At 38.5% G+C, this 15157-nt stretch overlaps 1 protein-coding gene across 6 annotated transcripts in view; it reads left to right on the top strand.

The window, feature by feature from the left end:
• The window catches only part of NRCAM (neuronal cell adhesion molecule), an 87739-nt gene that overhangs the window by 48476 nt on the left and 24106 nt on the right, over positions 1 to 15157 (top strand). For 3 of the 6 annotated variants that reach the window (XM_069587924.1, XM_069587920.1, XM_069587925.1), the window contains 8 exons: positions 3991 to 4188; positions 4286 to 4356; positions 5470 to 5695; positions 6076 to 6191; positions 7544 to 7748; positions 11001 to 11123; positions 12663 to 12839; positions 13812 to 13847. In XM_069587924.1, the coding sequence (XP_069444025.1) occupies positions 3991 to 4188; positions 4286 to 4356; positions 5470 to 5695; positions 6076 to 6191; positions 7544 to 7748; positions 11001 to 11123; positions 12663 to 12839; positions 13812 to 13847 (1152 nt within the window). Of the gene's footprint in view, positions 1 to 3990; positions 4189 to 4285; positions 4357 to 5469; positions 5696 to 6075; positions 6192 to 7543; positions 7749 to 11000; positions 11124 to 12662; positions 12849 to 13811; positions 13848 to 15157 lie in introns of all 6 variants that reach the window. The other 3 variants (XM_069587926.1, XM_069587923.1, XM_069587921.1) reach the window with 2 other exon arrangements.

The following is a 15157-nucleotide window of genomic DNA, read 5'->3' as shown; positions in this document are numbered from 1 at the left end:
GGTAAAGGATATAATTACAAGCAAGGTGGTTAGGAAAAGCTACGTTAATAAGGTGGCATTTCTCTGGAAAACAGTATGGAGTTTCCTTAAAAAAAAAAACTGAAAATAGAGTTGCCATGTGATCCAGCAATCCCATCCCTGTGCACATATCCAGAAAAGATGAAAGCCCTAATTCAAAAAGACACATGTACCCCAGTATTCATTGCAGCACTGTTTATAATAATCTGCCAAGACATAGAAGTAACTTAAGTGTCCATCAACACGTGAATGCATGAAGAAAATGGAATACTACTCAGCCGTCAAAAATGAAGTAATGCCATTTGCAGCAACAACGGATGGGCCTAGAAATTATCATACTAAGTGAAGTAAGACAGAGAAAACAAATCTTACATGATATCACTTATATATGGATCTAAAAACAATGCAAATGAACATATCTACAAAACAGAAGCCCACTCATAGACATAGAAAACAAATGTATGAGTACCAAAGGGAAAGGCGGAAGGAAGAAATTAGGAATTTGGGATTAACAGGTTTACACTACTATATATGAAATAGATGAACAAGGATTTGCTGTTTAGCACAGGGAACTATATTCAATATATTGTAATAAACTGTAATGGAAAAGAATGAGAAATGATTATAGTTACACTCATCTATATATGTATTACCAAATCACTTTTCTATATATCTGAAACTAGTACAATATTGTAAATCAACTATGCTTCAATTACAAAATAATCAATTTTTAAAAAAGAAGGTAATGTTTGTGTATGCCAATTAACATGTGAGGAGGGAGGTGCTGAACATGCTATGTAGTTATCTGAAGGAAGAGTTTCCTGGGGAGAGCGAGAGAAAGGACAAAGACCCTGAGATAGGAGCGTGTCTGCTCAGAAGCCTCTGTAGCTGGAGTGAAATGAACAAGAGGAAGTGGAGTAGGAGAGAAGGTCAAAGAGGCAGGGAGTTGGTGGGTGGAGTGGGATGTGCATGTGTAGGGCTGTGTAGTCCACTGTAGGGGTTGGGAAGGAATTGGAGGGACTTAAATAGAGGAATGGATCACGCTGGGATTCCCCAATGGCTCAGCAGCAAAGAATCCCCTGCAATGCAGGAGAAACAGGATCAAGCTCTGGGTTGGGAAGATCCCCTGGAGAAGGAAATGGCAATCCACTCCACTTGCCTGGGAAATCCCATGGACAGAGGAGCCTGGCAGGCTACAGACCATGGGGTTGCAAAAGAGTCAGACATGACTTTGTGAGTAATCAACACTGGCTATTCTACTGAAAATAGTCTATAGAGAAAACAAGAGGATAGCAGGGTGGCGAGACCAAGCAGGACCATGGTTCTCAAATCATACATTGAAATACCATGCAGAACCTCAGCAAACTCACAGGCGTGCCTCCAGATGTTAAATTTGTGATTTTTAAATTTTGGTTTTTTTTTTAATACAGTGACATCTGTCAGACACCCCATGAAATACTAGCTGGAGGTAGTTCACAGCTTCGATATTAATAGTGCTATGTCACATTGTGACAATGTCATATCTCTGCAAAGCCTTTGCTATGATAAAAAGCAAGTACTGTGTGAAAATCACTGTGAAACAGGAAAGGAGGAAGGTGGTATCTAATTTGTTGACAAGGTTAGATAAGTTATGTGGTTTCCTGTTCATTTTAAGTTAAGACATAAACACTTATTAGTTTACATGGACCTAACTCCTTACTACTTGGAAATGTTAGGTATTTCTTTTGACCTAAAGGAGCCATGAAAAAAAGTACTGGGACACTAAGCCTACTATAACCTAGAAGTTTGGGAACTTGTGAGTTAGGAGGTTATGCAGTAATTCACACAAGAAATCTTCAAGTTTTATATTAGCTCATGGAGATGGAGAAGCTGAGAAATGGTAGGCTGAAATTTTGCATATATTTTAAAAATACAGCCAACAGGACTGTTGAGCATTTGAGAGAAAGAGAGGAGTCAAAAAGGACTTCAAAAGATTCTGACCTGAGTTGTCACTACCAGTTGGGCTGAAGATTGGGATCAGTCTTGGTTACATCTAATTTGAGATGCCGTACTCAGCAAACAAGTGGAATTCTTGAGTAGGTGATTAAGTATCCAAGACTGCAGTTCAGGGGAGAGATAGAGGCTAAAGATATAAATGTGAAGGTCATCGGTTTATGAAACTGGTGATCACTAGCAAATTAACGTAGATTAGAAGGAGAATTCTAAGTGATGAGCTTATGAGCAGTGCAACACATATTTCTGGTTCATTTTTGTATCTATAATTCGTATCATGGTACATGGCAAGTAGTAGATAATTAACGAATATCTAAATACCCTTTTTTCCATTTATTTTTTAATTGAAGTATACTTGATTTGCAAAGTTGTTAGTTTCATGTGTACAGCAGAATGACTCACTTATACCTATTTTTTCACATTCTAGGTTATTACAAAATATAGAGTATAGTTTCCTGTGCTGTACCATATGTCTTTGTTGGTTATCTCTTTTATATAGGGTACTGTGTTTATGTCGGTCCCAAACTCCTCATTTATCCCTCCCCCTACATTTCCCCTTTGATAACCATAAGTTTGTTTTCCATGTATAGGTCTATTTCTGTTTTGTATATAAGTTCATTTGCATCATTTCTTATGGATTAAGCAATATTGTATATTTGTATATAAGCAATATTGTAGATTAAGCAATATTGTATATTTGTCTTTCTCTGCCTGGTTTATTTCACTTAATATCGTAATGTCTAGGTCCATCCATGTTGCCACATGTGGCATTATGTCATTCTTTTAATGGCTGAGTAATATTCCATTGTATTTATGTACTGTATCTTCTTTATGCATTCATCTGTCAATGGGCATCTAGACTGCTTCTGTATTTTGGCTGTTGTAAATAGTACTGCATTGAGCTGTTGTAAATAGTGCTGCATTGTAGTACATTCATCTTTTCGAATAAATACCTGTTTTTACAAGGATAAAATACACATACCACAAAATTTTAATAGAGACAAGAGAGAAGGTATCCATTAAAAAGTAAGTCTTCCTCCCACCCCGATTCTCAGTTCCTCCAGTGACACCAGTATTACAGTCTGTGTCCTCTGAGAAGTAACACATGTACATTTAAGCACATGTGTATGTGTGTATGTCATAGTAAATCGTTTTACGTTTACACAACTGTGGTATCCAGCACACATTGGATCGTGTTCTAAACCCTTCTTGGTTTCACCTAATACATTTTAGAAATCATTCTGTTTCAGTACATGTGGAGCAGCCCTATTCATTTTTTACAGCTGCAGAATATTCCATTGTGTGGATGCATCATAATTTATTTAATCAGTGTTCTACTAATGAACATTTAGTTTGTTTGCAATTAGGTTGTTTCACTTGCAAACAATGCTGCCATGTGGATTCCTTTTCATGTATTTTTGAACATATGCATAAGCACATTTATTCAAAATAAATTGCTGGAAGCACAGTTTCTCAATCAAAGGATATCTGAGTTAAATATTGTTAGATCTTCTAAACTGTGCTCCATTGAAGTTGTACCAATTCATGCTTCCCGCAAAGTATAAGAATGCCCATTTCCCTATGTCCAACTCCACAAAGTATGTTAAATGCTTGATTGTTGCCAGTCTATGTAGTGGGAAATGGTATCTTCTTGTATTTAATTTAACTTCTCCTGTTGTGGAAAACAAAAATCAGTCCATTTTTTCATTGTTTAAACTTTCCTAGAAATATGTGGGTCACTTCTGAATAATTTCAATGCAACATGCTAAAGAAAGAATACCAAACATTATTGGATCTGCTTAAATGTTGAGGACGATAATAGGACTCTGAAGTCAAAATATCCCAGTGATTTTTTCTTGAAAGTGAGATAACTCATGTTTGGCTGCTCTTGTTAGATTATCTTGTTCATTATCCTAGTAACCTACCGTTGGGTGAATGAGTTCATGTCTTGGGTTTGTTGCATGTATGTGGTATGGCCAGAATTCATCATTGAGTATGAAGATGCAATGCATGAGCCAGGGCTGTGGCACCACCAAGCTGAAGTTCCTGGAACACAGACCACAGCCCAGCTGAAGCTGTCGCCCTATGTCAACTACTCCTTCCGAGTGATGGCGGAAAACAACCTGGGGAGGAGTCTGCCCAGCGAGGCATCTGAGCAGTATTTGACTAAAGCTGCAGGTAAAGCAGGACCTCTGTGATATGAAATAAAATAGAAAAGTTTTCCAGTGTTTGCAAAAGATCAACGCTTACGAGTGTATGGCTGCTTGACTTCTAGAACCTGATAAAAATCCCACAGCGGTGGAAGGGCTGGGATCAGAGCCAGATAATTTGGTGATTACATGGAAGGTGAGCTATGTCTGAAATCTTCAATTTTCCTCAGTATATTTAGAGTGGAAAGAAAAGTTGTTTTTTTATTTATTTTTTAATTGGAGGAAATTTTCTTTACAATGTTGTGTTGGTTTCTGTCATATAACAACTCGAATCGGCCATAGTTATACACATATCCGCTGTCTTGTGATCCTCCTTCCCCTCCCCATCCCAGAAAGTTTTTTAAAAATAATATCCGTATTAAAAATCCCCTTTCATCCATTTTGGGGACTCTTTATTTATTTATAGTGTAGTAGTTAAAAGCTTGATCCTTGGAGCCAAAATGAATGGATGCTAATCCCAGCTTTGCCACTTACTGTGTAACACTTAACATCTCCATCATGTGTCTATGTGATGGGAATAGCAAAGAACCAACCTCGTAAGATTAAAGGAGTTAATGCATAGCAAGCACGTAGGATGGTGCCTAACACATATACATGCTCAATAAATGCTGACTAGAATTACCGTCATCATAAAGAACCATCTAGAAGACACGTACCAGTAGTCAACTTCTACTATTTCCTTTTTGGCCTATGTGTATTTTCTGGACTTGAAAAATTAATATATATTTACTTGTGGTTTTTTAAAACTTACTTTAGATAGGCCCATACAGGGCCATACTTAGATGCATACACTTCTGTATATACTTATATACATGCATGGAGAAACAAGACCGAATAAGCCAGTATCATTTTTTTTAAATAAAAAAGTAGTTCACAAGTTTCAGTCTCCAAGTAAAATAGAGACTGATGTACTGTCACACAAGCAGAAATACAAAAAGGAAATTACATAACTGAAAAGTTTTATGTCACCCACCCATAACTGTGAAGCCAGAATTTGAGAGGCTTGGGTGGTTTTTACTACTTCAAGATAGAAATTAACTACCTTTGAAGGGTTGATCCCAAACAAGCTATGAATCTCATCACATGTGAAAAAAAGACAAAAAGTTTCCTTGAGAAAATTGTTCATAGCTTATATTTTACTGTCTCAGTGCTCACTGTCCTTAAGTCTGGGAATTGAACTTGCCATTCCAGTATAAGATGGTGCAGTCAATCTGTTTTATAAGCTCTGATTATCTGGCTTTTCTTGTAGCCCTTGAATGGTTTTGAATCTAATGGGCCAGGCCTTCAGTACAAAGTTAGCTGGCGCCAGAAGGATGGCGATGATGAATGGACGTCTGTGGTTGTGGCAAATGTATCCAAATACATTGTCTCGGGCACCCCAACCTTTGTTCCATACCTGATCAAAGTTCAGGCCCTGAACGATGCAGGGTTTGCCCCAGAGCCAGCTGCGGTCATGGGACATTCTGGAGAAGACCGTAAGTGTCTGATGCTATTTTGTGTATGTTTTCCCCCAGCAAAACAGATTACCAAGGTGCAAGCCAAGGCCATGTCCAGAGGTACTTAGACTGGGAAGGAGAGAGGCAGCAGTTATTTTGCTCAACATTTCTGCATTTAAACAGCCTACTTATATAGAAAATCAGTTCAGAATGTTGAACGTTATTGCTTTTTGAAAAGATATGTTATTCTCACAAAGTCAAATGAACAGATATCAAAAATGAAAAATTACTCTCCTGCTTGATAATTCGTAGAATAGGGTTGGAGCATGTGTCAAGTCAAAATTATGAGACAGTGACATTTTTGCATGAAATTCAAAATGACATTGATACTTCTTACCCCCCTTTCTCATCTTCCCCAGTTCCAATGGTGGCTCCTGGGAATGTGCATGTCAACGTGGTAAACAGCACCTTAGCTGAGGTGCACTGGGACCCTGTACCTCTGAAAAGTATCCGAGGACACCTGCAGGGCTATCGGGCAAGTGAAAGACACTTTTCTTGTTCTTTTCTTAGAACCTGCCCATCTAAGTGAAAGGCATGCCAGATTCACTTTTCTTGGCTGGAGGAAGCCTTGAGAGTTCATCTGGCAAGCCACCTCTGCAGCATCCCAGCTAGAGTCAGATCAAAATCTCGCTGTTCACAAAGTGAGAGAAAAGTACTTTCTCCACTTATCCCACATGTAATCTAACAGTCTGCCAACTCAACAGTTAACGAATGCATTAAATGGGAAAAACTATTGTTCAGAAAGTTACAGTGTAATGAAATGCACCTAGCTTTAAAGCAATAGTGACATGTTGAACAAACAAAATTATCCTGAGAACAATGTAGACTTTTGTTGTTAATAATTTAGATTGTAGGTCAAGATCATGTAGTCCCAACTAGATCATTCTTATAAACATCAGTTTTCTTTGTTCTTGGGAACGGTAGAAAGACCGATTCATGTTTTTGATTGACAGATGGTCAAAGAACTTTCCTAGCAACCAAGAAGTCACTGCTTTGATTTGCTAAACCCTGACATCTAGAGGCCAGTTTTTGCAATGCACCACGTTCAATTTGGCCAGATTCTGTAGATATGTTGATTTCTTTTGAAAGTGCTTTTAAACTCCTAAGAGAATTTAAGAGGACTTAATAAATAGCAATTCTGCCTTTTTATCCAAAGTTAATCAATATTTTATCTCTTCAAAATCTGTGTCTTCAATTTAATGCCAAAAAATAAGTACTTTTAATTAAGCATGCAGTTTGGTTTAGTGAGAAAGCCATAGACTTCATAGAGGGTCTTCTTGCCTCTTGGTAGCCCAGGGGCTCATCTGTACTATAGGAATAGTCATAATAAAAGTTGTAACACCTTTGCTGTGGGTTTTAGGATTAAACTAAATGATATATTGTACTTGAAGTTGTATTAAGTCTGGAAAAGTTTGTAAATATTGGGCAGTAATCTTTAATTTTTTTCACGGGGTTGTAAAAGAGTCAGACACAACTTAGCAACTAAACAACAACAATGATTTTTACTTTTAGAATATTTTATATAAGTAAAGGACACTTAAATCCTTCTCTATGGGTCTCATGCTATTTCATTTCTTTAGTTTATTTCACTTAGACTCCTCTAACAAAATAGTATAGTCCAGCTTCATCAAATATTCTTAATTTAATTTCTCTCACTACCTGTGGGGTCCTACTCGCTTGCCTCAAAATCAACATCTGTCCATTGTTCCACTAGTCTAAAATGTACCCAGGAACTTTCTGGGGGAAAACACAAAGCTTTAATTTTGTGATCATGAAGATTCTGTTGATTCCCTTGTCCATCCCTGACTTTTCTTCTTCCTGTTTCAGATTTACTACTGGAAGGCGCAGAGTTCATTGACAAGAAACAGACGCCATATTGAAAAGAAGATCCTTACTTTCCAGGGCAGCAAGACTCACGGCATGTTGCCTGGGCTGGAGCCCTTTAGCCACTACACACTGAATGTCCGTGTGGTCAATGGGAAAGGGGAGGGCCCAGCCAGCCCTGACAAGGTCTTCAATACTCCGGAAGGAGGTAGGGTGGATGTATTTCTGAGATCCTAGGAGAATATGGCACATCTTGAGAGGCTTTGGGTAAAAGAAGGGCCCCAAAGTAAGGTATATTCTGGAAGCCAAATGTGATTTGTCTCATAGATGAACACAGCACACACAGAGCTGGCAAAGTTGGCAAAGTGTCAGCTCATCTATGGCCTGAGGCTGTGGATAAGGCTTCACAGGCTTCCCCCAAACCACCTTTCTCTCAACTTAACATTTTTCTCCACACTTAGTCATACTGCCAAAAATCTTTCTCTGTCTGTCTTAGCATAATACTGTGCAAGTCCATCCATTTTGCTGCAAATGGCAAAATTCCATTCTTTTTATGGCTGAGTAGTATTCCATTGTATATATGTACCACAGCTTCTTTATCCACTTGTCTGTTGATGGACACTTGTGCAAGGTTCTACAAGGCATTGTAATGAGATGGGAGTTGGGACACTCAGGTGAGTCTGAGAGGCTGCTGGGCAGCTGCCAACACCATGAGCCCTACAACCAGAAGTCAGGACAGGGTTTGTCTGTAAACTACTTTTATCCATGTCTGGGTATATGTTTGAAAAAAAATACTAATTAAAAAAGATACATGCACCCCAATATTCACAGCAGCATTATTTACGATTGCTAAGATATGAAAGCATCTCATTACAATGAGATGTACAATGCTCGCATCTTATTACAATGCCTTGTAGAACCTTACTAATTTGATGCTGACCTGGATCATTAACTTTCTGACCTAAAGCAAGTTATGTAACTTCTTCAAACCTCAATTACCTTAGCCAAAAAGCATGAGAGCTAAATGTGATTGCCTGAGAAAAGCATCTAGAAAGGAAAAGAATCCTCTAGGTTGTAGTTTACTTTTTTCTCAGTGTAGCTTCAGAGTTCATGCTAACACAGCATGTGGGATCTTAATTCCCCAACCAGAGGTGAACCTGTGCTCCCCGCATTGGAAGCATGGAGTCTTAACCACTGGACCAACAGGAAAGTCCCCGAAGGTTGGAGGTCTTGACAGAATGTGTTGGGAAGAGTCACTCCAAGTGCAGGCCATGGCAGGGGAGGGGGAGGGAGAACCAAACACACTGATGTAGGAGGTGGGGCTGGAGGAGTCTGGGCACAGTCACCTGGGAGCCTTGTGAAGTATAGTTGCAATACAAATATTATGTAAGTTATGGGTATACAGTATAGCAATTCACAATTTTAAAGGTAATACTTCATTTATAGTTATAAAATATTGGCTATATTCCCCATATTATAAATATATTCATGCATCTTATTTTTATACCTAATAATTTCTATCTCTTACTCCCCTACCTCTGCATTCCTCCTCCCCCTGCCACTCCAACCTGATAACCACTAGTCTGCTCTCTATATATGTGAGTCTGCTTCTTTTTTATTAAATTCACTAGTTTGTTGTATTTTTTAGATTCCACATATAAGTGGTATCATATAGTATTTGTCTTTCTCTGTCTGACTTACTTCATTTAGCATAATAACCTCCAAGTTCCTCCCTGTTGCTGCAAATGGCATTATTTCATTCTTTTTATAGCTGAGTAGTATTACCTTGCATATATGCACCATATCTTCTTTATCCATTGATCTCTTGATAGACACTTAGGTTGCTTCCGTATCTTAGCAATTGTAAATAATGCTGCTGTGGACATTGTGATGCATGTATCTTTTATCATTAGTATTTTTTTTTTCAAGCATATACCCATACACAGATAAAAACAGTTTACAGACAAACCCTGTCCTGACTTCCGGTTGAAGGGCTCCTGGTGTTGGCAGCTGCCCAGCAGCCACTGAGAGTCACCTGTGTCCTAACCCCCACCTCATTACAATGCCTTGTCCTCAACCTCATTGCTCCTTGGAGGTCAGGGCTCCTTCCACTAGAGGCTTTCACTGGTGAGACCTTACACTGGTTCTTTAGATAGCTCAGGGGATGGTGCCATGGAAAAGAGGGCCAGGAGATTAAAGGACAGACAAGAGAGGAAGTAGTATGTCCAAGCCACAAAGGTAGAAAGCAGCATGGCTCCTTCAGGGAACTGTAAGTTAGGCCACCAAGAATGGCAAGAAAAGAGAGGAAGTTGAGTTTGGGAGGACCAATATGATGGCTGATCTTAAATGCTATGGATATTAACCCTCAAACCAGGAGCTCTTAACCTGGAACTGTAGTCTCTTAAGGGGTTGATGGATGGGTTTAAGGAGCTCCATGAACCCCCTAGTGTTATATACAAGGGATATATATTTTTCAGGGAAGAGTTTATGGATGTCAGATTCTCAAAGGGGTGATGTGAGGAAACCTGGAATTATATGCCAGGACTCTGCTAGGCTCAGTCAAAGGCCACTGAGGGCCTGAAGGGGACAGCAGCTGAGAGGCGAGGAGGGAAGGGATATAGTTGAGGTTACCATGGTGGATGTGGCAGAATTTCATGTTCCGGAGATGGTAAAAATGAGGCAGAGGGAGAAATTCCAGTTGACTGTCTGGTTTCTGGCCGTAATGACAGGAGGGTCTAGGGAGCGTGGTAGGTTGCGTAGAGAAGGTAACGATCATGGAGGAGGACTGCCATCATCCCTCATCCTCATGAGGAAGCGGATAAAGGCAGACCAGGCTTGTTTCCTCTGGTAATCTGCCAGCCTCTGCCGCAGAGATCCTGACTCCCTGAAGGCCTTCCCCAGAGCCAGGGGTTTGCCAGCAACCAGGCTGTTGTCCATCACCAAGAGATGCTGGGCATCTGTCAGCTCTTGGGATAAGAGCTCCTCTGTACCTGGACAGCCTGGCTCAGGCCCAGAGCCTAGCACGCAGCGTGTTCTGACTGTTTGCAGACTCCTGGTTTGTTGGGGAAAACAGTCCTTCATGGCCCAGTATGTAACTGCTTCTACTTGCAGGTCTGGTTAGATTACTAGTTCTGCTCAGTTACTAGTTTGCTTTTATTAAGATCCCATTCAAGAAACAAACATGTACTGTCTTTTTAAAAGAACAACAATATTAGTTTGAATGTTAGTTTGGGTCTGTATCAAGGCAAAGTCCTTATGTATTTGGAGAGAATGGTTTTAATGACTTTAGATGGAAATGGTGAGGCAGAACAGGTTTCTATTAACATATTTTCAGCTGAATCATGAATAAGAATGAGTTATAAAAATTTTGATGTGTGGTATAGATCTGATGAAATATGTCACTTTAATGCAGTTTGAAACATTCAAAACCCTTTGTGTTGACTATACTTCTCATTTAAAGTCCCCAGTGCTCCGTCCTCTTTGAAGATTGTTAATCCAACACTAGATTCTCTCACTTTGGAATGGGAGCCACCAAGCCACCCGAATGGCATTTTGACAGAGTATACCTTAAAATATCAGCCAAGTAAGTTATGGGGAGAAAGAAACTGGGGAATATGGCTTAAGAAGGAAAAGATCTTAACGGTTATCTTAAAATACAAACAAGATGTTTCCTTACAACTGTAGAATATATATATATATATATATATATATATATATATATACACACACACACACACACTTTCAACTGTTAATCTAGAAGGAACTTCAAATCACACTTTTTAAAGAAAAATGACATATATGCTTTTGAATATAAATGATCTGTAGAATAATACAGACCTTGAGCATGGGGTTTAGGTGGGTACTGTTGTTACATATGTGGGCATTATATAGAACCACAAAATGGGAAGAAAAGGGGTACATTTGGCACAAGGCCCCTGAAGACAAGTTTAGGGGTTATTTAAGAACACATGACTGCATCTGAAAAAACAGAGATAAGAAATGCTATTGAGATTCAGCTATAAAATTCTCCCAGCTTAGAAGCCAGTGGAGACTTTATTTCCCCTTGTTGCACCATGTTATAGGAATTTTTTAAATGGTTAATCCCATAGTTTATTTTTTATATTTAAAAGGCTTGCAAAAGCAAAATTAAATATCTGTGTATATTTATTAAATATCTGTCTATGTATATCTGTCTATGTCTATGTCTATGTATGTAAAATTCTCCCAGCTTAGAAGCCAGTGGAGACTATATTTCCCCTTGTTGCACCATATTATAGAAATTTTTAAATGGTTAATCCCTTAGTTTATTTTTTATATTTAAAAGGCTTGCAAAAGCAAAATTAAATACCTGTCTATGTATGTACATATATACTTACATAGATGCATTTGTATTATAATCATAGGGTGAATCTTGAGATCATTCTCTTTTTTGTAATCTTTATTGGAGTATGTTGATTTATAGTGTTGTCTTAATTTTAGGTGTACAGCTAAGAATGATTCAGTTATATACATATAAATATACATACATATATATATATACACACATATATCCACTCATTTTTTAGATTCTTTTCCCACATAGGCCAATATAAGAGTATTGAGAAGAGTTCCCTGTGCTATACAGTAGGTCCTTATTAGTTATCTATTTTATATATAGTAGTTTGTGTATGTCAATCCCAATCTCCCATTTATAGGACTAGGTAAGGTTATCAATTATGTTGGACAAAGAGTGAGTAAGGTTACGCAAATCAGCGTAATCCGCGTTTAACATTTTGGGTTGATGCATTTATTTATGATAGTGTTCCTACAGCAGTGAATGGGGAATGACTTTTTTTTTTTTAATGGGGGAAACCCTGGTTTCCAACATTCTGTAAGTTTCATGTGTACAATCCTGTTTTGATTTCTGTGTACACTACAGCTTAAGTATATACTCTTCTGTATACACCACTAGAAGTTCGGCTTCTGTCCGTCACCACACAGTGGACTCTCTTACCCATTTCCCCTTCTCCTGACACACCTTCCCTTCTGGTAACCATTGCTTTGTTCTCTGTCAGTGTGTTTGTTTTTGTTTGGTTTGTTCATTTACTTTATTACTTTATTTTGTTTATGTTCTTGTTGACAGTTAATAGCACACATGAATTAGGCCCTCTGGTAGATCTGAAAATTCCTGCCAACAAGACCCGCTGGATTTTAAAAAATTTAAATATCAGCACTCGGTATAAGTTTTATTTCTATGCGCAAACAGCAGCAGGATCAGGAAGTCAAATAACAGAAGAAGCAATAACAACTGTGGATGAAGGTAAGCTGGGTATGTATAAAATCCATGTAATTAGAAGTATCATGAGACAAAAATCACGTTTTTCTTTCCTTCTTACCGTGGAAGTATCCATGTTACCCAACTAATAGTAACTTCTCCTTCTGAAATATATATAAAAAATTACTTAATTCATACTGGAATAATGATTTGCTATTTGTTTTTTAAGTCCCTTTTAAACGTGTATTAAAATATTGAGGTGAGAGTAGGAAATTACAACATTTTGCCACACTTGAATTCACAGTTCAAGACGATATTTTTTTCCAGTCTACAACCTTGCATACAGATAAACACACACATATACATATATATGTGTGTAACACACATTCATGCACACACAGACATGCAGACCTATACACAAATAAATACACGTGATTCTGGTTGTGGTCTAGATTCATCAGAAAAAATTTGCTAGTCTACATACTGATTTAGGTTTTCTGGCAAGGAAATCAAAACAGTTATTAAATAATGCATTTACTTTTATGTTTGAGCATGGGACTTCATAGTTTGCTATGCCATCTGGTACAGAGAAAGCAAAAGAGCCCCATTAAGGTATTTAGGAAAGGAAGGAACTCTTCCTTTCATACTTATAAAAATGATTTTGAAAAATTTTAGATTTAGTAAAAATGATAAAAAAAAAAAGTAAAAGATTTTGCATGCCTCTAAATTATAGAACTGCTTAAGGGTTATTTATTTGATTATCTTCCATCATTAAAAATTGAAATTTGGTTTGAAATCTCCTAAGCATCTTACATAATAGGCAAGAATGAATAAAGCTCTTTAAGTAATGTGGGGATTTGATTCCTGGTAAGTTTGGGAACACCAGCATGCCTTGTGGTGGTGCACTGATGTGGTACACTCTGCTCTTCTTGCATGCTTTAGCGTTTTAAGAGGTGCTTTTATGGAGCTTTACATGCTAACTATAGAGTGTCCTGTTTCTGTTTCCCTTCATGAAAGCTGGTATTCTCCCACCTGATGTAGGTGCAGGCAAAGGTAAAATAATTCATCTGCATGACTTTCTACATGTGTGAAATTTGCCATGTTAACCATGGGGAAGTGCAGCATGGGTTAAAAGTGAAAATAAAATAAGCTCTGAAACACCAACAGAAAGATAAGATCCTGCAAGATCTTGACTCTTAAAATTCATGTCTACCCATTTTTTTTACAAAGAGAAAGCCACACATTGAATTCACCTTTTCTCAAGACTTATCCCAGGTCCAAATCATATTCTTGGCTTTCAGTGCTAAGGATTGTGGCTGGATCAGACATGACCCAAACTGTGGCTTTGTCACAGCCCCTCATGACGACCATGCTGTCTGTGAAGGGCTCAGAAATACTAGCCCTGCGATGAAAACAGCCAGTAAGAAATCAGACCAACTGAGCTTCCCGTTCTAATCCGATTTAGCCGTCCTCCTAACCTCAGTGTACATGTTGCTGGCATCACACTGCACTATCCACTTGGAATTTTTACTTCGCTGTACACTCCACCTGGCCCAGGACTGAAAGTCTCCCCAGCAGGGTCCCCTCTGAGCAAGTTTAGGCAGCCCACATGCTCTTCTCAGCTGTTACTGCATTTCTGTCTTCACCAAACTACTCAAGTCTCTCTTCTCTGGGAAGCACCAGCAATCACAGGGAATTGCTTTTGTTCTCCTTTATTGCTCACACATCTCTGTGCAAGGAAGATTGGCTGGGAGAATGGTGCTTGAATGAGTTGCAGTATTTCTTCCACCCAGAGATTCCCTCAGTCTTTGACTCTTGGCAGATCTGTCAGCTTCTTAGCAAGCGGTAGAGACCTCCCTGCCTCACTGGGCGCTGGGATTTTCTTGGACTTTGACAGACCAAATAAGTACAAACAGAAATGAAGAACAAGTCGACCAAAATAAATAAGCACTTTGTCCTAAATTGTTCAAATATTCGGAGCTTAGACCTGATCTTATCTTCTCTTTTCTTACAAATCTTATACTCTGAGTCTTGGTAAATTATAAAATGTAGATCAGCTAGATTTCAGAATGATAGAATAAGAACTGTAGCTATTTTCAATCAACTTAATAATGTTTTATAGGTGTTTTTAGACTCCAAAGAACAAAGTTGTAAAAATTCAAAATTTTCACAAGATCATATAAGGACGCAAGCCTATCTTTTTAATGTGTGTTTTTTCCCAGGGATGGTTACATATCCATTAAAATCCTTGGTTGTTTTACAATAATTTGCTGCTGGGCTCCCCTTAGACCCTTTCATGGGACCATTCCAGAGAAAGCCTGGCCTCTTTCCCTCTGCAGCAGCCTGTCACTGGGCTCTGCCTA

This window comes from Ovis canadensis, chromosome 4 (genome assembly GCF_042477335.2).
Source record: "Ovis canadensis isolate MfBH-ARS-UI-01 breed Bighorn chromosome 4, ARS-UI_OviCan_v2, whole genome shotgun sequence".
In the NCBI taxonomy this organism is placed as follows: Eukaryota; Metazoa; Chordata; class Mammalia; order Artiodactyla; family Bovidae; genus Ovis; species Ovis canadensis.
The sequence above is the reverse complement of the archived record's forward strand: the minus strand, read 5'-3'. Positions and strand labels throughout refer to the sequence as shown.